Source organism: Clavelina lepadiformis, chromosome 7 (genome assembly GCF_947623445.1).
Source record: "Clavelina lepadiformis chromosome 7, kaClaLepa1.1, whole genome shotgun sequence".
NCBI classification, from domain to species: Eukaryota; Metazoa; Chordata; class Ascidiacea; order Aplousobranchia; family Clavelinidae; genus Clavelina; species Clavelina lepadiformis.
Genome location: NC_135246.1, coordinates 13,258,769 through 13,284,147, shown reverse-complemented (window position 1 = coordinate 13,284,147; position 25,379 = coordinate 13,258,769). Strand labels below are relative to the sequence as shown.

Sequence of the window (25,379 nt, the reverse complement as noted above, 5' to 3'; positions counted from 1 at the left end):
AATTAAACCAGAAAACATAAGCTATGAATTTTTACACCAAACACAATAAATTTGGAGAAACGTCGAAGGCATGATTAGGCTAGGAGTTGTTATCGTGCACTTTGGCAAGAATGAAATCCCACCCAAAGAAACACCATCCCAGACATAAAGATCCTGTTTCTGTGGTCAGGGCATGATACTGGAACCCTCAGTTGCACAAAAACATGTAAACGAATGAAATTGTCTAGTAAAACGGCACACCTAAACAGTCCCATAAACAGCTGAGATTAATAATTCAAGATAAAACCCTTAATATGCCTTATTCTCAATGCTGATTAAAACAATTGCAATTTGATTATGTTACAATAACATAAGAAATTGAAAAGTTGATGCAAATTCCCAGAGAACGTCTAGCTTTAATCGTGGTAATAATTTTCTGTGATGAAGTAGTCCATGGTAGATTGCCGACACCACTTCTTCATCAAGCTCACTGGAAGCATCTTGCTGCTCGCTCTTGGCCTAGCAAAATAAAACAGGAACCGAGACAGTATCCATTCCAAAAGAACATTCTAGTATGTTTGGATTTGACTTGTTACTGTATTACTAAGACTTTATGTATGATCGTTAAGGTTATGAATTATGATGTGAAACAGCTCGAATGCAAAGTAGGCAGTTTTCACCAAGAAATCTTGCATACAAAGTCGCAAAGTTTGGCATGTGCTTAAGCCTTAATTCTTCGTTTATTTTTGAAGCCTTTATACTGCGTGAACATTGATGAATCTCGTGGAGGTGCCACACTTTTCACTATGGGCTGATGGGGAATAGCATTAGCCGAAGCAATTTTTAATTTATAGGGGTTTCTTTATATTTAGTGTTAAGTTTAATTAAAGGAGCCTAATGAGTATTGCTATCGTAAGAAGTTTTTACTTTTCTTTAGTATCTTGTTTGAACCTTTGCATTTTGCACATTATTGAATGTGAGCTTTGATCAATTGCAAATTAGCCCAAAGAACAGTCTAATCTTGTATGCTTAATGATTCATTTAAATAAGAATTCATTCGTTTGGCACGCATTCAGAATTGACCAAGCGACAGAGGTGGATCAAAAGGTGAATATCATAAAACTGTTTTGGGCTTAGCTAAATTTAAGCTGCAAGATGAAAAGCTTGATCTAAAAGATGTGGAGATAGATGGTTAGACACCTTGTTTTGTTAGAATTGGACCAGAGGAACCACAAACCTGAGCTACTGTATACTTATATTTCTGTTGCTCACTAATGTGTACAGTGAGACCTCGTTAATCCGGACCACTTCGTTTCGTCAAAAAATGTCGGTTTAGCGGGGTATCCGGATTATTGGAAAGTAAAAAATCAATCAATCTTGCAAATGCAGCACCGTGTTCGATACGCAGTATGCACCTTACTCCAATTCTAAGTACCGAGTTTCTGGCTGGACAGCAACTAAAATAAAATTATATTTTTTGTATGATCCGACCCAGTGTCGAACCCCAGAACCACCGTATTAAAGACGAATGCTCTAAGCCAGAAGTGACGAACATGCGGCCGCAAATCGGTTTGACAACCGCTTTTGCATGGCGAAGCATTCCGGCGGGACCAGCAGTCTAGAACTTTCTTAGGCCTGTTTCCAATTTTTGCGCAATGCGATATCAAAAGCTGATAGCACGATTGAGTCGCAGCAGTATGTCTTCAATAGATTGCCGCACTCAACCTATGTAATGTACGTATTTTTTTGCGACCGCGGAAGCGTTGTTTGTTAGTGTTGATGAACAATTTATTTTTTCGTTTCTAAAATACTGTACAGTATTTCATAGTATGACTAAAAAGCTGTGCGGCTTACTCAGCTGTAACTGACAAAGTGGCTTGCCACAACGAATAGGACCGTCACTGCTGCTACAACGTCATTATGCAACGCAACGTAATTATGCGTAGATAATAATCGGCTATTGTTTCGTCAACAAACTAACAATACTGTATTAGGACAATCGTGAATCATTTTCGCTTAACTGTTAATAATCCGGTTTATCGGATTTTATTGCTATTGATTTAGCACATTTGTTCCAAAACTTTTGTGTCGGAGTCGGACAGCGGGGTTTCCGGATTAAAGGGGTAAAATGCATAGGAAGAAATCCGTTCCCGGCAGTTTTGTGTCGGATAGCGGGGATTCCGGTTCATCGGGGTCCGGATTAACGAGGTCCCACTGTATATCAATTAGTGGTAGAAAACCATACCAGAAAGTTTGCATTCAGTGCGCTGGGTAAGGGCACGAATAAATGTAATGCCAAAATTTACAATTCTGTCCAGAAACTTGGCATAGAAACCAACTTCCTGCGCTTCAGAAATTTCTCCGGCGGATCATACAAACTCTCCAATAGGGTTAAAACACAAAAACAGTGACAAAACATGTCTTCATTTTCTTACACCTGAAGTGGCAAAGCCTAAGTATACAGGGATACTGACCCACTGAGGTCTTTTGAGCTATTGAACTCTGACTTCAAGGTCTGAGTGGGAAGGAACTATGAGGTAGTAAAAATGTAATTATGACATAATAATGCTTCAATGCTCGATCCTGATATGGCAGTGCAAAAGTAAAGAAGCCTCTGAATACTGTAAGTCTGTAAAATAGAATGCTGAAAAGTGAGAAATTACTACGAAATGTTGAAAATTGAGGAATTACAGAATGTTTAGCTTAACTTTTGTAGTGATTGATATAATCCCCATATAAATGGTGATGTTTGAAAGAAATTCAGATTTTGGCCCTCACCAAGTAAAAAGTCGTTTAGTTGCCTGCAAACCAGTCGACAGACCAGCTGTGCCTTCTCTGAGCTCATCTGCCCTCACTTACCCTTACTTACCCTGGAATAGCTTAGTGATTTTTTAACGTTTCATCGTGTAGCCAAACAGGATAAGTGTTGCTGTCGAAAATTACAAAAGTGAACTTTGAATGTATTTAATATTGGAAAAACCAGTTTATTATAACAATATTTGTTTTGTAGCTTGCTGTTGCAAATACACTGGAAAATGGCATAGGTTAGTAAGAAAATGTTCAAAAGAGGTTTATGAATTGCGGAGAATTATCAGAACATATAAAATGGCATTTAACTCTCAAGTCAAAGGAAAATACATAGTCCTTGGAGAGGTTAATATAGTTGTGACTGCACTACGAAGAAATATACGGTAGGAATAATTTGTTGTTATTGTATTTTCTGCATGGGTGTTACTTAAATTGAAAGACTGTATTAATTGTATTATATCCTATTGCTTTAAACTATCAATTGGAAGATTATAATATATTATAATGGTACGTCATAAACTGATTATTGATGAACTCCTTAACGAATGTATTGTAGTGTTGTTTTTTTTTGTCAGTTTTGTCACTTGCAGTAAACAAATCTGGCATCGTTGCACATAACATATTATAAACTATCTGTAAGACTCAACACAGGAAAGGTACGTTTGCAATTTTAGAGGGGCTTATCTTTCTGGCATCTATAGCCTATATGCGGTTATAGTGTAAAAGAACTCTGGCAGTGAGATATAGGCGAAGTAGGCTTACACCTGGGCATTCTGGTATACATATACTGTACAGTAGAATCTGCCTAACCTGACCATCCGCTTTATATGATCATTTTGGTATGGTCTTAAATTTTGCCATATAAAATTCTCCGTTTACTATGACAAGTCTTTGGATATTATGACCACTTTTCCATCTCTTTTAAGTTTTTGTATCAATTTTTTGTGTCGGTTGAGCAAACTGACAACGACAATTTTGCCACATATTCTTTAATCACGCATTCTCGATTCTACATGTATTCCTACTGACATACTTTAAGGTTGCTGTTTAAAGTTAATGAAATAAATGATGAATTCAATGTCTTTTGTCGTTTTGTTTCTAACTTGTATCCATCTTGGTGTGGTTAAACAGTTTTGGTTAATGTTTTGGTCATTCGGATGTTATGACCAATATAGTCTGGTCCCAAGGTGGTCATAATAAGCGGAGTCTACTGTATATACATTTGTAAACGCATAAATATATATATGTAAACAACGTTTAACAAAAAATACAGTCTTTTAGTTCTTGCCAGTGGTTGCACAGTGTGCAATTATGGAAGTTTACACTGTTAAATCCAACATCAGGATACTGAAACAGAATACAGTACTAATCATTGATGGACCCTATAAATTGCAAAAGTTAAATAAAGGTCTTGTTTGATAAATTGCAGGTGGTCCACCCACAACTACCAGAGTGATCATGAAGATCCACTTATTTCCAGTTTTAACAGTTTGAAGAATGTTTTGAACAGATGTGAAGGTGAGATGCAGTTATTTATTATCATTGTTTATATTTTGTTTTAGTGGTTTCCATTACAAAACCTTGTATGTAGGATTTCTCTGATTTTGTCAATAAATATTATATACAGTAATTTCAATAGTTGCAAATATGTTACGATCTAGATCTATCTGAACTGGGCCCCAGTGTTTATTTGACTCCGTTCCTTGAAGTTGTAAGATCGGAAGACACAACAGGACCTATCACTGGCCTTGCTTTATCATCCATTAATAAATTTTTGTCATATACTTTGATTGGTAAGTCATTAATTTTCCCAAACTGCGTACAACATGTAAGACGTAAAGGAGTTAATTTTATGGCCTTTTATAGATGTTGCTACGGTGTTTAGAAAAATTTCCAAGGGTTTAATTAGTGTGTTTAGCATTCTACATCATGTAAGTTGTGGTAACCAAACCAATTCATTTTTAAAGACAACAAATCTCCCAATATTGCCCTTGCTGTATCAGCAATGGCTGATGCGGTAACCCACGCTCGCTTTGTTGGCACTGATCCTGCAAATGATGAAGTTGTCCTCATGAAAATCTTGCAGGTTTGTTGTTATTTCAACATTAAACTTTAGCTGGAAGGTATAAGGGTTATATTTGTGTACTTTGTTGAACACTGTGTGTGAACATATTTATAGTGTTTTAAGTGGGTACAATTTTGCCAACTACATGGTAGCCTACATTTTAGTCATAAAAAGTAGTTTACTTTTCTAACACAAATTTGCCAGGTATTACGAATTCTGCTGCTCACAAATATTGGTGTGCACTTAACCAATGAAGCAGTTTGTGAAATTATGCAATCTTGCTTCCGTATTTGCTTCGAAATGAGACTCAGCGGTTAGTACAAGTGCCCAAAGAATAATTTTCCGTTGGAGTGTGTGAAACCTTTGTCCATAAGCAATGCTGTTTTGCATGACTTTGAATTAGTGTATTGATTTGATTTCTAGAGTTACTAAGAAAGTCAGCTGAGCACACACTTGTGGATATGGTTCAGGTTTTGTTCACTCGCTTACCTGAGTTTACAGAAGACATGAAAGATCCATCCTCAAGCACAATGAAAAGGGTATTTTCTTTTAATACATTTGGTGTTATCGCATAGTTTAAGGTCACTTGCTGATATTGGCAAACTTCTAAGAGCATCAAAAGAATTCAAGTTATGACGTAAATTGTAAGTTATTGATTGCTCACAACGGTATTTCTGTAGTTGATGGTGTAACAAATTAAATCACTGCCATGAGAATAATGAAAGATTATTATTTTTTTGCAAATTTTTCAGCTAAAAATGAGAGCTGGTGGTATGGGTGATGCTGGGACACGAGGCAAGGGGCATAAAAAATCCAGTAAAAGGAAAAAGAATGAGCAAAAGAAGAACAATCAGCATCCTCCACAGATACTTCCTGCTCAGGAGGAAAAACCAGCTCCTCAAACAAAGTCTTACTTTTATTACAAACTGAATTATTAGTAACTCAATTTCTTGCATGTTTCTTAGCTCAGCTTTTTAAGATTGCTTTCCGTAATCGTGTATTAAATTTTCACTGCAGTGGCGAGGTTGAAAGCACTGAGCCGAAACCCGTGGGTAATGTTACCTTGGAAGCAAGTGATGCAGGATTAAGGGAAGCAAATGAGAATGACACAGGTACACTAGAAGTTACTGCCTTGTCATTTGCCTGAAAGTTAGAACTAGTTACCATTATTTGCGAAGCTGTTTACACAAACTTACAGGTGTTAGGTTAAGTCAACACAATAATGTTGTAAACCATTATGTAAGATTGATAAATAAGTTTATATTTAGTGTGCAATGTTATAGCCAACTGATGTTCTGAATTTGTTCAGAAAACAAAGAACCAGAAGTGGCCAAAGAAGACAATGAAGCTAATGATTCCCATGCAGCAGATAATGATGAAGTGATTGATAATTGCTTGCTATATATATATAATGCTAACCCATTGTCATACGACCACGCTGCATCTATTCATCTCAATGGAAAGCTAGATTCCAGCAGTCTGCTTCGTCCAAAAATTAATGATTTTTCTTTTAAATGTGGATATTGTACAGAAGGTTACAAATTAAAGGGCAGATATCATCAATGGATTTTAGTTATCTGGTACCACCCTTGCCTACAAATGCCAATGAAGATATTTTGTTTGGTTAATAAAATTTAAACATTCTCACTCAGGGAGCGATGGCTGATACTGAGAATGGTGAGAAAGAAGATGGAGTAGGTGAGGTGCAACGTCAGGAGTCTGCTGTTGATGCTGGAGATGAGTTGGAACTTCAGTCCCAGATAAGTGAAAATGGATCAGTTCAAGATGCGGAGACATCTAACAACCCCCGAGGAGTAAGTTTGCATCAATTGTGCCACTTACCCAGTACTGTCACAAAAAGTCAAAGCCATTTTTCAATGAACTACAAGACGGCTATATCTTTGTTCAGGTTCGTTTTACTGCGTCACCACATGCCAGTTTTTCTGGTCCACTTCTGCCATACGGACTTCCTTGTGTTCGGGAACTTTTCAGATTCCTAATATCTCTAACTAACCCGCATGACAGGTGCAGGCAAATGTTCTATTTTTGTTATTATTTGGAAACAGATTTTTGAAGCAGTTGCTAGTTACATAAGCGTTGTGTCATTTAGTTTTATGTTTTCAGAACATGAGGGGTATTATTTATCCACTAGCACATTTGTTGATAGTGTGATTAGAAAACCGTGCCATGTAAGTTGTAAATGCACAATATTTCTCGTATTTTTCTTTACCATTTTTCTCTAATTTTGAAAGGCATAACTCAGATGTCATGATACACATGGGGATGTCACTGCTTATGGTCGCCCTCGAGGTTTCACATGATGAAATCGGAAAATTTCCTTCTTTGTTGTTGCTTGTGAAAGATGACATGTGCAGATATTTATTTCAGGTGTCAGTAGTAACTTGTATACTTGCTTTCCCTTTGCATTGTTTCATTCTAATCATTCGATGCTAACTATTTTACAAGAAAGCTGTTATCTATATCATTTAATTCCCAATTGATGTTTTTTTTTAGTTACTAAGTGTTGAAAGATTGGGATTGGTTGCATCTTCTATTCGTGTCTCTCTTTTGCTCTTCCAGTCTCTTCGAAAAGATCTTAAGTTTCAACTTGAAGTGAGAGTTTTGCGTAGAATATTTAATTCTGACGTTTTATCGCAAGTGCATGTTTGTGAATATATCCATCGTATCATTATGTTTTCACATTACACATTTTACACTCAGCTACCTTAATATACATTCATTATTATTGTCCTCTCAAATTCTGACTTTTCTAATGCAGCAATTTCTGAAAAAACTTATGGATTTGATATCAAGTGACAATCCTAAGCTGTCTTATGAAGCCAAAGAGCTCTCACTAGAAGCGGTTGTACAGTTATGGCACATACCTGGTTTGGTGACTGAATTATATCTCAATTATGATTGTGATTTCTACTGCTCCAACATGTTTGAAGATCTCAGCAAATTGCTTTCAAAAGTATGTGCAATTCTTAGATTATAAGTTGGTGTATATTAAGGGCTTCTTACAGGTGCTTTTTGCACTTTGCCCACTTTTCCTTGCAAGATTATCATTGCAAGAAAAAACTATTAGTTAAATCCACTTACTATTAAATGTGATTTGTGATAAATAGAAATACAAACCACTTGTTTCAATTTTTCTAAGCTTGGCTATAAATAAAGCCAAAAGCATTCTAAGGATAGCAGTGCATATGACAATTGAAAAATCCCAAAGGAATTATCATGTCATTAAAAGTTCTGTTGTAGCTAAAATATGCTTTTTCTTTGTTGAGGAACAAGCAATCTGATGTGTTGGTCCCTTAGACTTCCCTGTGTCATAATGTTATTACTGATTTATCACACATGGCATTATACAGATTAGTGATTACTGAGCTTTAGCTGATGCTGATTAGTTGATTACTGAGACTAATGTTCAAATGTAAAATGCTACCATCCAATAAATCATTGATAGATCCTATCCATCGTTAAAATGCAGGTACACCATCTTATGTTACTTCTATAATGCCCCATGGATTCACTAATGAATTTTTCGATTGTTTTAATTTTTTGTGAGTTAAAATTTCTTTTGACTCTGATATGACATATGATGAGTAGGCAAAATTGACAATAATGGTTCCATAGCAAAATCTGTCACGCAATTGTGAGTAAATTTACCAAGCACTATTATTGGGATAATTGTCCTTTTGCAAATATTGATTAACAATGTTACAGTATCATAATATCTCAGTTAAGTTTGCTACCTGGCTAAGGTCGCAAAAAAATTATTACAAAATCTAGATTCAACTTTTTCAGCAATTTATTGGTATTTACAATAAATTAAACATGTCGTCAAAAACATGACAACTTGTAAAAAAAAGGTAGAAAAGCAGCTTATTTAGTTCACGATTTAAATATATGCAAAAAGGCCATTTTTGTCAGATTGCTTTGAGATACAAGTATGATTGTTCACAAGTTGCGTCTGTTTATTTACAAAAACATTAGGCTATCTTCAGTTAAGGCATCCATCAGTCTTGAATCATTACTGTTCAGTGCTTTCAGTTTTGCTGATATATACATTACAAAATAATACACCTACCACCCAAGTTTACATAAACTGCTCAGTTTCAAGTCACGAATTTTTAGGCATTTTCTTCTCTGACTGGTCTTTGAAACATTTTATTTACATTCATCGCATCACGAAATTTAAAAGACAGGTTTTAGGGTTTAAGCCAGGGCTTCCCAAACTTTTTTGCTCGCGACCCCTTTCAAACTTCTGAAGTTTTCCGCGACCCTTCACGTTTAAATTGATTAGCAGTGCGAAATATACCTTTGTCATTAGTGACATTTATTGAGATGCAAAGACTGAATTCAAGCAACCAGTACTCAAAGCCTACTTACTACTTTACACATATGTAGGCCACTGGAAACAAAAAAAGCACACACATTTATTCAGTGTGATTGGTGCGACTGCTTTCTGCTACAAAGCAAGTCCAGCCGTGGCTCAACATCTGCTAATGCTGGTCTCAAGGCGGTTTTAATGTTGATTAGGCTGGAACGATATTTTGTTTTGATTGTATTTTGTACTTCGTGTAAAATTGGTATACGCTCTGCGACCCCTGACGTTCGTTACGCGACCCCTTGCGGGGTCGCGACCCCCAGTTTGGGAAGCCCTGGTTTAAGCCTAAGGCTTGACCACATAAATGTTCTTTACATAGTGGCAAAATATCCAAATTTCATTAATACATAGAGTGAGTTTAAGTCCTACTTAGCAAACTAAAACAAGGGAGTAAGGAACAACATTATATATTTTCAAAACTTTACAGAGAGGAGTGTTGACTTTTCCATGTACTTTAAAATTTTTGAATATGTGGGCACTAAGAATTCTTTTGGGAAGAAAATGGGTGTTACTACAAAAAAGTTTAGGAAACACTGTTTTAAATAAACTGAAATTATATAGTTAAGTGCTAGTTGTTAATATTATTTTGATTTATTTTGTTTTTAGAATGCTTTTCCTGTATCTGGCTTATACACTACCCACTTGCTGTCGCTTGAAGCTTTGTTGACTGTAGTTCGGAGTGTAGAGCAACGCTGCAATCAACGGGAAATTGTCAGAAACGATCCTGACATAAACCCCTTTGAACCAACCAAAGGTAAATTGCAAAAGAATTTGCACCTGGTGTGAAAAAAGTTTTAAAAATTGACATCTTGGTTGATAACTTGAAAATCTTGCTAGAATCATTGATCTATATTTTTCAGGCACACAATCTACTACACCTGTTTCAACTCCGTTAAAGTCGACTCCAATGTGGACATCAAGTGTGCCTCCTTGTGGTCAAAATGTTGGTGAAAATTTAGTAAACCAAAATTTGGACGGCAAGGCTGCACCAGAAGCAATCCCTGACAAAGTTCCACCTCGTTTTAGTGGAACATTCCCATTAATAGAAGAACTACAGCAAATTAAGCAGAAGAAAAAGGTTCATTGCCAAAGATTTTGGAAATGATTTCAATTATTTTAAGATTGCTGGTAGTACTGTATTGTGCGCATAATTTCAGAAGAAAAATCTTTTTCCTACTTTATTTTTAGAGGCATAATGTTGAGATATTCTTACATTTATTATTTCTACTTGATATATAGATTCTCCAAAGTGGCACAGAACTGTTCAACCAAAAGCCCAAAAAGGGCATTGCCTTCCTCCAGGAGCAAAATCTTCTTGCGGTTCCACTTGACACCAGAGAGGTATCAAAATGGCTGCGAGTGAACCCATGGCTCGATAAGAAAATGATTGGTGAATACATCAGTGATAGAAGAAATCCTGAAATTCTCGATGGTTTTGTGAGGTATTTATTCTATATAGCTCCAGGTTGATATGTTTGGGGCTTTTTTGGTGTTCTGCTGTCTTGGGTGGCGATTTGCTTTGATAATTACTGAATGTTGCAATGTTTTGTAGAACTTTCAAGTTTGAAGGACTTCGAGTTGATGAAAGTCTCAGAATGTATCTGGAGACATTTCGCTTGCCAGGAGAAGCACCTGTCATACAGCGACTTATTGAAGCCTTTTCAGCTTATTGGTCGGTAAGTTGATTTTTTCTCCTGTGATTTTGGAAGTAAAACTATTTCTCATGATACTGTTGTCAAAAAAGTTTTTTGTAATATAACTAGATAGAAATGAAATGAAGGACTAACGATTCTTAAAATCCCAAGTCTGTTTGTGGTATGAACAACGTTGATCAACAGAAATTTTTTATTTCAACCAAGGAATGTAACCATCATCCATTTATGAACCTTGATGCCGCATTTACATTATCTTATGCTATTATCATGCTCAACACTGACCAACATAACCGTAATGTTCGGAAACAAAATGAGCCGATGAACATGAATGATTTCAAACGAAACGTTAAAGGCTGCAATGGTGGCATTGACTTTGAACAAGCCATGTTGGAAGAAATTTACAACACAATTAGGTAAAAATTGTGATATACATACTAGTTAAAAGTACTATCATTTGTTTTGTCTGTCAATCTGCTTAATGTGCGTTTCATGTAAATTTAGATATTTTTACTGACAAAACATATACATATATATGGTTCAGGTTCGGTTTTGGTTTTGGTTCAGACAGATTTAATATATTGGGTTCTTGTTCTGGTTCAGTTTTCTAAAATCATCCGCTCAAACCAGTTTAAAGGTTCAGTTGTTCAGTTCCAGTTCGGCATTCTGGTTTTAAGTACAAAAATGTTGAGTTATAGTGTTAGTTGCTTTTTGTATTTATTTTATATTTTTGATTGCGCATGAAGGATTTTTTACCGGGCGTAAGGGTTGCAATAACTTTAAGATATTGATCTCTTGACACATATCTCTTCATATTTTGGACAAGCTTGTTTCTTCACTTAATTCGAAAAAAAGCAGCCATAACAAAGTGCAGCACTCTACAGTTGATCAGTGTCACTGCTATTTTCAGAAATGATGAAATAGTTCTTCCAGAAGAGCAAGTAGGTCCTATTCGTGACAAGTGGCTCTGGAACCTGTTTTTGAGGAGAGGTTCGTCTTCAGAGGGCATCTGGCTTCAAGCACCTTCTACTGGGTAAATCATAAATTTTATAGCCAAGTTATTTAGCTTTTGCTTTCCATTCAAGATATGCTCTAGAAGTTTTTTAATGCTATTAATTGTGACATGGACATGATTATGTTTTACGCTTACTGCAGTGCACCAAATGGCACAGAAAATCTTCACATCTATGATCGAGACCTGTTTGCAATGAACTGGGGTCCTACTGTATCTGCTCTATCCTACGTGTTTGATAAGTCGTTGGATGAACAAATCATTCAAAAGTCCATCACAGGATATCGGTTAGTAACAGCCAAGTTAATACTTAAACACCAGAACAGCAGAGGAATTATCAGTTATCAATCTTTTTGTTTTTTTTTACAGGAAATGTGCCCTAATTAGCGCACATTTTGGGATGAGTGATGTTTTTGATAACTTGATTGTCTCCCTCTGTAAATTCACCACATTAGCTAATGGTGGAGAGGTGAAGTAGTGTTTATTTACAGAAATAATTTTGTAAATTGTGTAAACAACTAGTTATATGATGGAAGTTAATGTTTGTCTAAGTGATTATATAAATTACATAAAAGTAACATGATACTGTTTAATATTCTAACATAACAATTTTTTCTGATATTGTTTTGTAAACAAAAATTGTATCAATATTTGCAAAGGATTTATTTCTTCTGTTGTCATTTTTACACGTTCGTTATATGGTCAAGGCACCTGAAGCTGCAGCAATTGGTTTTGGTGTAAACGGAAAAGCTCAGCTTGCTGCTCGCACTGCATTCCACCTCGCCCATCGCCATGGAGACATACTTCGTGAAGGATGGAGGAATATTTTTGACATCATCTTGCCTTTTTATCGAGCAGAACTTCTTCCAACAGCCATGGTGGAAGTTGAGGACTTTGTTGATCCAACAGGCAGGATAAGTCTGATCCGAGAGAAACTTCCGATGCAGAGGTTTGTACATTCATAGACCACCTGGTTAGGGCTAAAATTTTGCTGTTGCGATAAAGTTTTTATGTCATGACAATTGCTATGTCTGTTTCTTAAACATACTTTCACATGGTTTATGTTTTTATATTATAACGTTTAAAGCACAGTGTGGTTGACATTAGAACAGATTCAGACTCACTGCGTTTAAAATTTCTTGAAAGCTTTCAATCAGTTTTATTTCAAACACTTCAGGTCAGATTCTTCCATCTTCAGCAGTTTTTATCAATTTATGACGTTGGGTGGAGGGCCTGGTGATAACTCTAGTCAGAAATCTGCCACAGCTGAAGACCAAGAGGCGTTAAGACTGGCACAGGTCTAAGCTGGTTACGACTCAAAATTTGTAACTATAAAACCACAAACTACTATATTTGCATGAATTAGTCATTCTTTTCTAGGAATGTGTAAAAGAACTACAGCTTGAAACACTTGTAACTGAGAGCAAATTTTTGAGGCTTGACTCACTGCAGGTAAGACTTAATGTGTCATCTGGAATATAAAACCAATAAATTTACCGAAGTATTGAGAAAATGAAAACAGCTTAATAAAATCGCAATTTTTCAGGAGTTGATTAAAGCTCTCATGGATTCGTCAAGGGGTCCTCACACTCATGAGCAGATGGGGACTACGTATAGTGAAGATTCTGCCATATTTTTTCTGGAATTATTGCTTAGGGTTATATTGCAGAATAGGTAATTTCCACATATGGTTAATATTATGACCTTATTCTATTATTGGGCAAAGGGCAAAAAAGAGGATTTTCATTTTAGCATTTTTCCAATTTGGGGCCTGATACTTGCTTTAAGCATTGGTAATTTTTTTGTGAGATAGAGCATTATTATTATATTTTTAGGGATCGTATATTATCTTTATGGCAAATGGTGCGCGACCATCTTTATACCATTGTTGTCATGGCAACTGACTACAGTCTCCTCCTGGAGAGAGCTGTGGTCGGATTACTCCGGATGGCAATCCGTCTTCTTCACAGGGAAGATGTGGCTGAGGAAGTCCTTGCATCTCTGCAGATTCTACTTATGATCAAGCCTTGCATCATCCCGAAGGTTGACTGATATACTGTACAAAGTTGATCTTATTTTACTGCATGGCTCATTTAGCTATTTTAATCATTGTGTCTGTGTTATGTAGGTAAGTCGCCAGATTGGCTATGGGCTTCACGAACTACTTCGTACAAATGCTGCAAACATACATTCTCGCGAAGACTGGATCACAATTTTTACAGGTTTGTTGTTGTATTGTGCCATTTAATTTCTATATTTATTGGGCAAGCAATTGTACATTCCTCAGTTGATTGTAAATTGCTTCATTTAATCAATTCATTTCTTTTGAAATTCATTATAACTGTTTTCACAGTTATGAAATGTGTTGGAGCTGGTGCAGTACCTCCACCCATACTTCATGTTCCTGCAGCTAGTAATGCCGATTTATCTCGCCAGCCATCACAAGATACCTTGGTTTCTTCAGATGGTTCACATCTGGACAGAAGTATGTGATGAAATATTTAGCATCCATAATGTCTGTGCATTGAGCACATGTACATTGTACACACTATGGTTTAATCAAACATGTATCCCCGACCACTTAAAGGGAGGGGAACGCTTAGCATGTTTCATTGCCTCATTGAAATGCCATCTGTTGCTTATTCTCTATGCCAGGGGTTCCCAACCTTTTTATGTTCTCGTACCACTTAGCCACCACGGATTGTCAACACGTACCACTATTTTCAAAACAACTAATTTGATCCAATATTCGCACAGCAGCACTGTATTAATAACAATGACAGCAGGGAGCAAGATCGACAAAAGTAGCTTACTGAGTGCAGAGAATTTAGTACGGAAAGAAATAAAAGTGTTGTTCGCATATTTTAGCAACTCAAAATTAAATTGTTATACTACTATACTGTATATCGCATGCAACGGAGAGCTGCTCGCGTACCACCTGAAAAGCTCCCGCGTACCACTAGTGGTACGCGTACCACCGGTTGGGAACCCCTGTTCTATGCTAACCTCTCATTCGATACAAAAAATGAGCTAAAATTCTCCTGTTAGTTCTCATACTGCAAGCAAGTGTTATGCTATGAATTGATTTTCTCATGATATCGCAATCATCCCAATGATTGTCAAATTTACCACATAGTTAGGTCACAGTTACATATTCTTCAACCAGTTCGTTGAGATAATAGTTCTTTTTGATATAAGCTGTCATCCCTTCAAGCATTTTATGACTTGATTAGTAGGACATGATATTGATTTGTAATAATTTTAAATTGAATTTTAAACCTGCAGAAACACACTCGGACAGTGAAACAGCACCAGTCGGTGATCGGAACAATTTGTTGTCAGATCGTGGTTACACATCCGACAGTGAGTTGTATGAAAATCATCCAGGACCTCCTGTGGAAGCAGATGTGCAGGTAACCTTTACAAAATTATGTTTGCTACCTGTTTATATTAAGTTCATAACCTGTACAGATGCTTGAATTTCTATATTTTTTGCATCAAAAAGGATTATGGTTGTAGTAGCATGATGAGACAATACAGCTTGTATCATGAATGCTATGCAAGGTTTCGAAGTCATGCTAAGTTACAACTAATGCAATTAATGTGACCAAAAATTCATAACTTTCAGTATTTTATACTTTTCGCCTTCAGTCGTTAGATGGAGACTGTTTGGTTTTGGTGAGTTGGCATGCAGTAGCATTGCACGTTTGCTACTAAGGGTTTTTATTTTTTCTGATATTAGTATGTATAATAATTGTATATCTTAATTTTTGTATTGTCCTGAACGTTTTTGCATTACAGCTAATCTGTACATTTGGTTACATTATAAGTTTTCATTGCTAAAATGTCGTATTTTCTGTGGTGTCATTTTCTATTATTCATTGTCATTTTCACATAAACAGCACTTGTTAATTTTTAGCAACTAATTTCACTTTATAACTAATGACAAGTGCGCACTGCATAGTGTATATCACTGTCTTCGTAGCCCTGCAATTTCGTCAGTCACTGAATTACAACAAATGTTTACTAAGACATATTTGGCTAATGGCTAACAAATTTCAAATAGCTTTAGCTGTTAGCTAACAATTAGCCGGATATATTTTCCTAGTCCTAATTTATGCTGTAGCTCGAATCTAAGTGGTGATTGCTTGATCAATATAAATTTTTGCTTGCATTTAAAGTTTGTAACACTTAGTGCTATTTATTGTAAATAAGCTATTCTCTGTTCCTTCCATTTTTTGTTGAGTTAGATTGTCACTTTGTTGTCCTTTGTTTAACTCAAGGTGGTGGAACAATACTTAACTGCTTGTCACAAATGAAAATATTGTAATATCAGTGTTTTGACGGGCCAAAACGATATCTTAAACTTGTCCAACTATCCCTTAAAATTTATACTTCTGCAAATACAAAAAATAGCAGGTTTAGTCGTTGTGTAGTTATGGTTTCTCGAAACTTCTGAGCTGTAGGTGAAGCCAAACTTTTAAAAAAACCTGCTTATGATCGCGACCAAGTTTGACAAAACACATTAAAGTTTGCTTAAATGAGATATCATGAAACCAAAGACCTTGCGCAGAAGTAAAAAGTAATTGGATGCATCTATCAAAGAAGTGCGCCCAGTTTAGCTTAGAAAACAAATGAGCAAACAAAATTAAATTCAAACAGGCAGTAAATTGAAACATAAAAGTGTTAATGAAAGGGTTATTTCCCTAACCATAATTTTCAATAAAATTCTTGTCTTTGTGAATTTAATTTTTAAAATTGCATTAAATTTTCAATTGTGAATCGCAAAATTTATGTCCAGTAATAAATAATTTATTTTCCTGTAAATGTTAAGCAGCTTTATGATACTCCACTGTTAGACAACATGTTCGGTGTAGGCCCACTTATCAACAGAATACTGAGTACGAATGGAGGCAAAGTGAGGGCCCATAGAAATTAAGTTAAGCTTTCCGCAGATAACAAATTCCACCTGGCTTGGAATCGATTTTTGTATTGTTCGCAGTTGACAAATAAAATTTCAAAAACATCGTGCGTTTACCTCTTCCGCCTTTTTTGTTATAAATGCAGTTATGTTACAACGGCATAATGTCATGGGTATATGCAAAGTTTATGCGAGTCAAAAAATGTCTTCGCGTACCAAAAGTTGGACTGTGCTGGTCTAGTTTAATGTTGTCTTATTGGTTTTGTATTGGGTGCAAGCTGAATCACAACGCCAAAACTTGATTGTTTGTTGGTCATCAAATGATTTATCAACTTTGATTTTGCTGCTATGCCTCATTTAACCATGCACTTAAAGTTCGTATTATTACTAAAATTTAATTTTTTCGTACCTCACATCATGTCATTATTGTATTGTCACAGAAACTGCAGAAGCCTCTAGACAAATCTTCCACAATCCAGGTTTGTAATACAAACAAACTTTGTATCCTCGGGTATCGATAGTGACACTCAAAATAAGGATAGAACAATACAGCCAGTGATAGATTTTGTTTTAATCATTTGCTGACAATTTTCCATTTCAGGTAATTCCACCACCACCCACTCCATGCAATCAGTTCACGCTGCAGCTGGGCGAGGAGTTGAGGCAGCATGACATGCGGTGCATGGTGAAAAGCTGCGAGACTTTGGCTTTCTTGGTGAGAGATGCAGCTCATGTAACACCGGACAACTTTGAGCTCTGTGTGAGGTGCATACGGACATTTGTCGAAGCAAGCATCAACGGAGGTTAGATGTTGAATGTGTTGCATTGTCACTTGTACCGATACATCAAAAAGTTATGTTTTGAGCCGCTAACTGTTACTGTCAAACCTGTACTATTGATATTTTTGACTCAGGGAAATGAAGTAGTTTTCTTTCTTTATCAATGTTAACTTTCAGTGAATCGAGCACACCACGCTGCGTCACCAGAGAACCACGTGCCTAAGCAGCTGGATAAGAAAAAACTAAAAAAGAGAAAAGAACGAGACGTGAAGAGAAAGACTTCTGGCAGCCCAGTAAGTGGGAGGTAAGTGTCTGTTTCTGTTTTTCTACCATTTGTTTGCTTAGTTACTCATTAACCAAGCTATCAGTTTGCACAAAGGTAAATAGATTTTATCTGCAATCATTAATCACAGATACCTTTCTGGACAAGCCTCAGATGACGAAACAGCGGTTGAGAATGTCCCTGGGGGATATCACACTTTGTCCCTTCAGGTTCTACTTTTACAATGTTGTGATATCATTATCTACAAATGTTCTGTATATTACCAGAAAAAAAATAGCAGCTCATGAATCTTTTATTGATTGAAAACCACTGTTTATCGTATTAGTTGCTTGACTTGATGCACACACTGCACACCCGAGCCGCATCCATCTACAGCTCATGGGCTGAGGAAGAGAGGAAAAGGATTCAGAGCGGAAGTCAAGCTCTTGCAGTTACGGCGGAAGCGAGTAACCTCTGGGATAAATGTTGGTGTCCTTTGCTTCAGGGCATAGCCAGGTATCTACCTAGTTTTGGTAGTGTTATTGTGATATATACATTGTGACATAACTGTTGGTATTTTGGTTTCAGACTGTGCTGTGATGCAAGAAGGCAAGTAAGAACTTCGGCTTTAACTTACCTGCAGCGAGCGTTGCTTGTCCATGATTTGCAAACTTTGACCGGCAAAGAATGGGAATCTTGCTTTAACAAAGTAATCTTACTTTGAATACAGTGAACATTTTTGATTAATTTATTAATGAAAAGTTTAATTTATTAGTTCATAAAAATTTAAAAATATTCTCCTTTCCAGGTACTTTTTCCACTTCTGACAAAACTTCTTGAAAACATCAGTCCTGCTGATCCGGATGGCATGGAGGAGACAAGAATGAGAGGAGCAACTCTTCTTTCTAAGGTTTCCGTCATTTGCTTTTGTGTCATTTATTCAGTAAAAAGGCTGAATAGGTAATATTACCACTTCCCCAAATTGACCAACAATCAGCAGGGTTCTAGAATTTCTAAAACTTGTCGCCCCTAAGGATGGTTCATTGCTTTTAAACACACTTAACGTCTTATGATAACAACTCAACCATTTAACTTGAAGCGCATACAACCATTAAGTGTTGTTAATGGTGCAAAAGTCCCCACTTAAAAAAATTTACTTGGTACTTTTTAACTCATTACGTTAATGTAATTGCTTTGTTAAATTATGTGTATTTGTTAAATTATGTGTATTTGATAGCTTGGAAATGTGTAAGACAGTAGTACGTTTTAAGCTGAACCAAATAAATAGTTTCTCATATCTTTATGTTTAGGGAAGTATAAAACAACATTAAACATTTGCTTTATATGCAGGTATTCTTGCAACATCTTACTCCATTACTCACTCTTCCCACCTTTACTGCATTATGGCTTACAATTCTCGACTTCATGGATAAATACATGCACGTCGGAAAACGTGATGTACTGGTAGGGGCAACTCATGAAATATGTTGCACTTGACTGGACTCAATGCAGTGTACGTGTTGTTATACTATTTTTTTCTAATTTTTAGTACGAGGCGATTCCAGAATCACTGAAGAACATGCTTCTTGTAATGGACACCGCTGGCATCTTCCATAGCGCTGAGACTCCATCAGGATACACGAGTCTGTGGGATGTCACTTGGGAACGGATTGATTGCTTTCTACCTAATTTGAAGAGTGAAGTTTTTAAGCCTCCAACACCAGGTAACGCGAACAAACCTATTTGCTTAAGGTGTTTCTTTTTTGAATCAAACTTTGACCTTTTTTATTCTTTGTCACACAACAGTAATGTGTGCTTGCAAAACAAACAGACAGATTTACTGAGGAAACAAAGTATGGTGAAATCTTTGTTAGATTTCAGTTGAATGGAAGTTTGTATAATAAATTGCTTTTACTTCCATTCAGAACCAAAAAAGCGGGAACTGATCGCCCCAAAAGCACCTGAAGTTCCCCGAGAGTGCGCACGTCCTTCAACACCACAGAATGTCCCCTATTCATCATCACCACCCAAGTCTCAGTTGATATCGGCGTCTCCTATTAACCCAGCCGGAATAATTGCCGCCCCATTACCGAAAATCACGCCCCCAACCAGCTTGAACGTCGCGCCCCCACCCGGGGTTCAATTGGCTGCTCCCTATGCACCCCCGACTAACCCAGTGCCTATCGTACCTTTTTCGGCATCAGTGAGAGCGCTAGGCTTGAGCCAGCCAAAGCAACTTGTTGGCCTAGGTGGTCCCTTGGTGTCCCAGCCTCAACAACTAACACCATCGTCCATGCCCGCCAATATTGTGAGTCCCGCTTTAAGAACTAATACAGCATCACCAGTGTATGATTTGTAGAGCGCCATGCATGCTTATCTAGACAATCAACCATATAAACAGCTGACGTAGCGGAATTGGCCGTCTTTTGTATTCGGGCATAGATTGCATCGGTGATAGACGTCGCTGCAAATCGTCTCTTTAACAAACTTCATCAGTTTAAACTTGCATGTGCTGTGATCATAAATTCCCATGTAATTGGTGTCAAACTGTCAACTGATTCCAATTTAGGCATCGAAATTGCGCAACTCGTGAACATGACCACGGTTTTATGCATGCTTGGTTTCCGAGTATTTATTACTCTGAGTAGCAAGTTATTTTCGTATTTTGAGCAAATTTCACGCTTCATTTTCCGCATAGCGAACTGTTCGGAATGTAGATGCATGCAACTGCATCGGCATATTTTATCGAAGGATGTAGATGGCGGTGAAAATATTTTGTTGTTGGCTGCTGCTGTTAGGTTTTTTAATTCAGTTGTTTTGTTTAATCACAACATATCGTCTTGCTGCATATTTTGGGTGATTTTAATGTTTAACCTCTTCAGTTGATGACTCCAAGTACGCCAAATTTTCTCGTAACCACGCCGCTACCCCACCCGGCTGTGTCTCAACCTCCGACGTCACAGATACCGGCACGAACCGCCCCCATATGCCCGGTTCCTGTTGCAACGGAAGAGAGCCCCGTTGACTCGCATCCAGCTCAGATTTCCAAAACGTCACTTTCCTAATGACGTCATCTCGGGTTATGTTGTTCGTTTGGGTGATATTATTTTTGATGAAAAACTGTATCTCCTTTTCGTGTCGTTGTTTTAGTTTTAAAATGTGTTGTCGTAACTTGTGCAGACACCTTTCCACTGCTATGTAAGAGTGTCTACCTATATCTTTGAAAATGTAATACATATTAATATTTTTCTGTTGCTGTTAATCGTTGTAGGCCAAATGAAGTGTATTTTAGTATGTTCTTTTTTCCATTTAACGCGATTTATTTTTAAGTTGGAAAAATATTTAATCCACTTGTATTGTAGGATATGATTGTCCTAGATATTCTGTATAGTATTTAATAGGTTATTGATGCTGTTTAGTTACTTAGACTTGGTATGGTGGCTTATGCGTTGATAATAATGTGCAATTAAAATACAGACGGTTAGTGGTTGTATTCTACAGATTCACCAGTTCTGTTATGACAGCGAAACAATATCCTGTTTAGGCTTGCTTACTGTTCGTTCAAAGCTATAAGCACTTAAGCTAAAAACACGTTCTATTTTACCCAATTTGCAGTCCTCCTCAACTTGCTGGAGAAAAAATGGTGCAATTACTTACTCCGAGTTTTTGTTATTTACGCCTTCATAAAAATATGAGATTCCAAAAAGCAGGAACCGAGAACACATCCTGAATATCGCTTACGTTTACTAATGATACGCCTACCTATATATTGTACAAAATGAGCGAATACAGACCTTCCCACAAGTTTCATTAACACGATGCAAACGATATACAATGATATAAGGCATCGTTAGTTAGCTCTTGATTATGTAAGACTAGAAGTTTAAGATTCCGGTAAAAGCATTATTTTCGATATGGTTTCAAGTAATTAATACCAAGACGGTTTTAATGTAAATTTTCATACAACCCAGTGGCCCAGTTGCAACTTGTCGTTTTGCAATAGCTGACTTCGAACCGATATCTCAGAGCTGGTACGAAAAGCTGCGTTGACATCAAGTTGATCGGTTCAAATGGAAACTGCACAGACTGGCACAAGTTGGGGAAGATGTATTTCTTATCTACCTCGTTCAAAGCTGGATCCCTCGATGAGTTTGTTATAAACCACAGTGGAGATAGTGTTGGTACACCGGTCATCTTGAAGCTAAGTAAGCCTAATTCAAATGAACCTAATAGATTGTCGTTTACCTCATGAGAAAAATGCGCTAAGTACAAACACATACATGGAATATATGAATTTATTCATATAGGCTATAGCTCTCTGCAAAGAGTTTGCTGAATTACAAAATGTTTTGCACTTTTATGGGTATTTCTGAACGGAACTAGCCAGTCTTGGATTAGAAAAATGGTTATGCGACAACATTTTCATACATTATCAGAATACAGACTTTGAGTTTCCAATTTTCGATTGGTTGGAAAAAATCGTATTCAGCGTCACCGGTGTTCCTGGTGAGGTTGCATCAAAGTCATTTTATCGTGGATTTTAGTGCTCTCCGTTAGAGTTTTATGACGTCTAGTAAAAACATCAGTCACATAGCTGAATTTTAAAACCGTCTTATAAAATCCTTTGATGCGTAGCCAATAGAAAATATCCCAAAAGTGGGTTTAATGGTTTGTGGTTTTACGGCATGGCTTTGATTCATGAGAAAGTTATTTTAAAAGCTACCTTATACCGTAAAACGTCGCCCACGATGTTGTAAGAAGACTCAGAAAAATTGAAGTTTGCGAAAATAAAATGCATTTTCGTTGGCTACCTAATCCTTTTGGAAATGACATGGCACGGGGGATCAATCGTTATATGAACGCGCAGTCATTCCTCGGTCTTCCTCAGCTCTTTCGTCGCACATTTGGAAGATTAAAAACCTTAGGAGGATCCGGCTTGACAATCACATATAATTTGGCACAAAACTTTTTTCAAGGTAAACAAATTTTTCCGCTATCCCCAACGTCTTAATGTCGGGATTTAATTGAGGAAGTCTAAAGCTGCAGTTAATGTGGAGTATAAGTTGATCTAAAATGTGATATAGTTGCCTTATAGTGTCTTGGTCTTGCTACAGTGGGAGTAGGCTACATTTACAAGTAAAAATTACACGCAGTTAAATTGTATAATTGTAACATGTTGACCTATAAACTACTAGCTTTACCATATATATCTCGTTACATACCCAGGGCTTTTCACCAGCCTTTGCGAAATTGGCGACTACAAAGGATTATACCGACATTTGGGGCACGATGACCCATACTACATACAGAAGTAAAGCCTAATAAAAATGGTCACAAAAAGTCGTTATGATTCTCCAAATTCGATTTAGGCCATAAATTTTATGGCATATTATCACAAGAATGATTAAACGCTCTCTGGCTATGTTTACGCTATTTCTGAAAAGTGTCAGGTCTAGTCTTTCATATGCTTACGTTTTTGAAATGTTGCTTATGTAGGTGGGACATCGACTATGTAGAATTATTACAAGATTTTTATTATATCCGACTTGGATATCCCAGATGTTAAGAGAAATGGTAAATTGGGTACTACCATAACCATCAGCGTAACAAGAAAGTTACGTTAACATACGTCCATACCATTACTTGTTAAAGCGTGCATTTACAAAACTGTCAGTTTTATAACATCCATTACTCAGTATCAAAACAGTGAACACGCTTTCAGGTACTGACAATCCGGGATTATTGCCTAACCACCACTAAAGAAACGATGCACTTGACATATGGAAAGTCTTGAAACAATACGTTGAAAAAATACTGCGAGTTTACTATTTATCAGATCAAGTGAGTTGCATTTCTTCGAGCGCTTTCTTAACGTAATGTTTTAAACTGTTTTCCTGATGTATTTGTGAAAATCAACTTGCGCCTATGAATGTAGGAGATTTTACAAGATTACGAGCTACAAGACTGGGCGCACGACGTCGCCTGCGAATTTTAGGCTAACGTTGAAAGAATAATTTATCAACACTCTGCCAAGTGTGATAATGGCAACTCTCTCCGTTTCTTTCTCTTATTCTTTATCGGAAGACGAAGTAACGTTATAATGTTTCAAGATCATTGATTTCTGGCTAACCATCAACATGTGGAAAACAATGTGCTTCTATCTTATATGCTTTACCATCTTTTCTTTTAAAACTTCACAACTTTCAGGTTTTCCTGGGAGATTTTCATGAAAAGTCGTTCACAGAGCAAGAAATCATGCAAGCACAAAAAGAGTTCCACCAAAAATTTGAAAATCTTAACCGGCAATTCAAAAAACGAAATCGGAATTTAGATCATCTTTACGCATTCTTATTGCCTGCGAAAATTCCAAACAGTAAAGCCATATGACAATTGTGTGTAACGAAATTATTAAATAAAGTGTTGCAGAGACTGCTGCTGCGTTTTTATCATATACTTCGCTGCCAATTTACATTGGATTTAAACTGCGGTATAGGCAATATGCAATTATGTACAAGACCGAAAAAGTGTGCAAGGGCAAAAAGGGCGCCGGTTGCTAATTTTGCAAAGCTTATTGTCTGCTGGGCGCTTTAAGACATCGATAAGTGTTTTTGTTTCGATTGCATGCCATGAGAAGGAAATATTTGCTGGCTCGTAAAGTTTTGAACAGCCATTCATTGCACGGTAGGAACCCCTACACCTACATTACAATTTTTATTGAATCGGCTGCTATAGTGCAATACAAATACAGTGGGACCTCGTTAATCCGGACCCCGAACAACCGGAATCCCCGCTATCCGACACAAAACTGCCGGGAACGGATTTCTTCCTATGCATTTTACCCCTTTAATCCGGAAACCCCGCTGTCCGACTCCGACACAAAAGTTTTGGAACAAATGTGCTAAATCAATAGCAATAAAATCCGATAAACCGGATTATTAACAATTAAGCGAAAATGATTCACGATTGTCCTAATACACTATGTACACTGGGTAGTTAGTTGACGAAACAATAGCCGATTATTATCTACGCATAATAACGTTGCGGTCTTTATTGATTCAAAAGTACAGTACTGTACAGCATTGCGCTTTGTAAAAAATTTTAGCCGCACAGCTTTTTAGTCATACTATGAAATACTGTACAGTATTTTAGAAACGAAAAAATAAATTGTTCATCAACAGTAACAAACAACGCTTCCGCGGTCGCAAAAAAAATACGTACATTACATCGGTTGAGTGCGGCAATCTATTGAAGACATACTACTGCAACTCAATCGTGCTATCAGCTTTAGATATCGCATTGCGCAAAGATTGGAAACAGGTCAAAGAAAGTTCAGACTGCTTGTCCCGCCGGAATGCTTCGCCATGCAAGAGCGGTTGTCAAACCGATTTGCCGCCGAATGTTCGTCACTTGGAGAGCATTCGTCTTTAATACGGTGGTTCTGGGGTTCGACACTGGGTCGGATCATACAAAAAATATAATTTTATTTTAGTTGCTGTCCAGCCAGAAAGTCG

At 36.9% G+C, this 25,379-nt stretch overlaps 1 protein-coding gene across 3 annotated transcripts; it reads left to right on the top strand.

Annotated features, from left to right (window-relative positions):
- Positions 1-377: 377 nt before the first annotated feature.
- On the top strand, positions 378-21,283 carry LOC143464560 (Golgi-specific brefeldin A-resistance guanine nucleotide exchange factor 1-like). 3 transcript variants are annotated; one of them, XM_076962406.1, is made up of 43 exons: positions 378-551; positions 2,990-3,170; positions 4,217-4,305; positions 4,449-4,580; positions 4,755-4,873; positions 5,057-5,165; positions 5,276-5,391; positions 5,605-5,759; positions 5,870-5,964; positions 6,162-6,232; positions 6,505-6,666; positions 6,762-6,877; positions 7,105-7,240; positions 7,367-7,465; positions 7,632-7,826; positions 9,849-9,996; positions 10,103-10,320; positions 10,482-10,684; positions 10,795-10,918; positions 11,102-11,310; positions 11,805-11,927; positions 12,050-12,193; positions 12,276-12,375; positions 12,614-12,855; positions 13,084-13,204; positions 13,287-13,358; positions 13,453-13,580; positions 13,742-13,949; positions 14,035-14,128; positions 14,260-14,391; positions 15,192-15,319; positions 15,558-15,584; positions 17,268-17,306; positions 17,429-17,630; positions 17,784-17,910; positions 18,020-18,098; positions 18,215-18,384; positions 18,457-18,577; positions 18,677-18,778; positions 19,219-19,332; positions 19,418-19,592; positions 19,794-20,176; positions 20,751-21,283. In XM_076962406.1, exons 2-43 carry the CDS (start codon positions 3,085-3,087, stop codon positions 20,931-20,933), a joined length of 5,796 nt encoding a protein of 1,931 aa, XP_076818521.1. In that variant the 5' UTR covers positions 378-551; positions 2,990-3,084; the 3' UTR covers positions 20,934-21,283. The 3 variants fall into 3 exon arrangements, with proteins under 3 accessions (XP_076818521.1, XP_076818522.1, XP_076818523.1); XM_076962407.1 differs by lacking the exon at positions 15,558-15,584; XM_076962408.1 differs by lacking the exons at positions 378-551; positions 2,990-3,170; positions 4,217-4,305; ... (5 more) ...; positions 5,870-5,964; positions 6,162-6,232 and adding an exon at positions 6,250-6,432 and having other exon boundaries at positions 20,751-21,282.
- The last annotated feature ends 4,096 nt before the right edge of the window (positions 21,284-25,379 follow it).

Bases quoted from the DNA above. Each gene is read 5' to 3' on its own strand.
- LOC143464560 (XM_076962406.1), top strand. From the start codon at position 3,085: ATGGCATTTAACTCTCAAGTCAAAGGAAAATACATAGTCCTTGGAGAG. The intron at 14,392-15,191 runs GTATGTGATGAA...TTAAACCTGCAG, and splicing joins TGGTTCACATCTGGACAGAA to AAACACACTCGGACAGTGAA. The intron at 15,320-15,557 runs GTAACCTTTACA...TTTCGCCTTCAG, and splicing joins CTGTGGAAGCAGATGTGCAG to TCGTTAGATGGAGACTGTTT.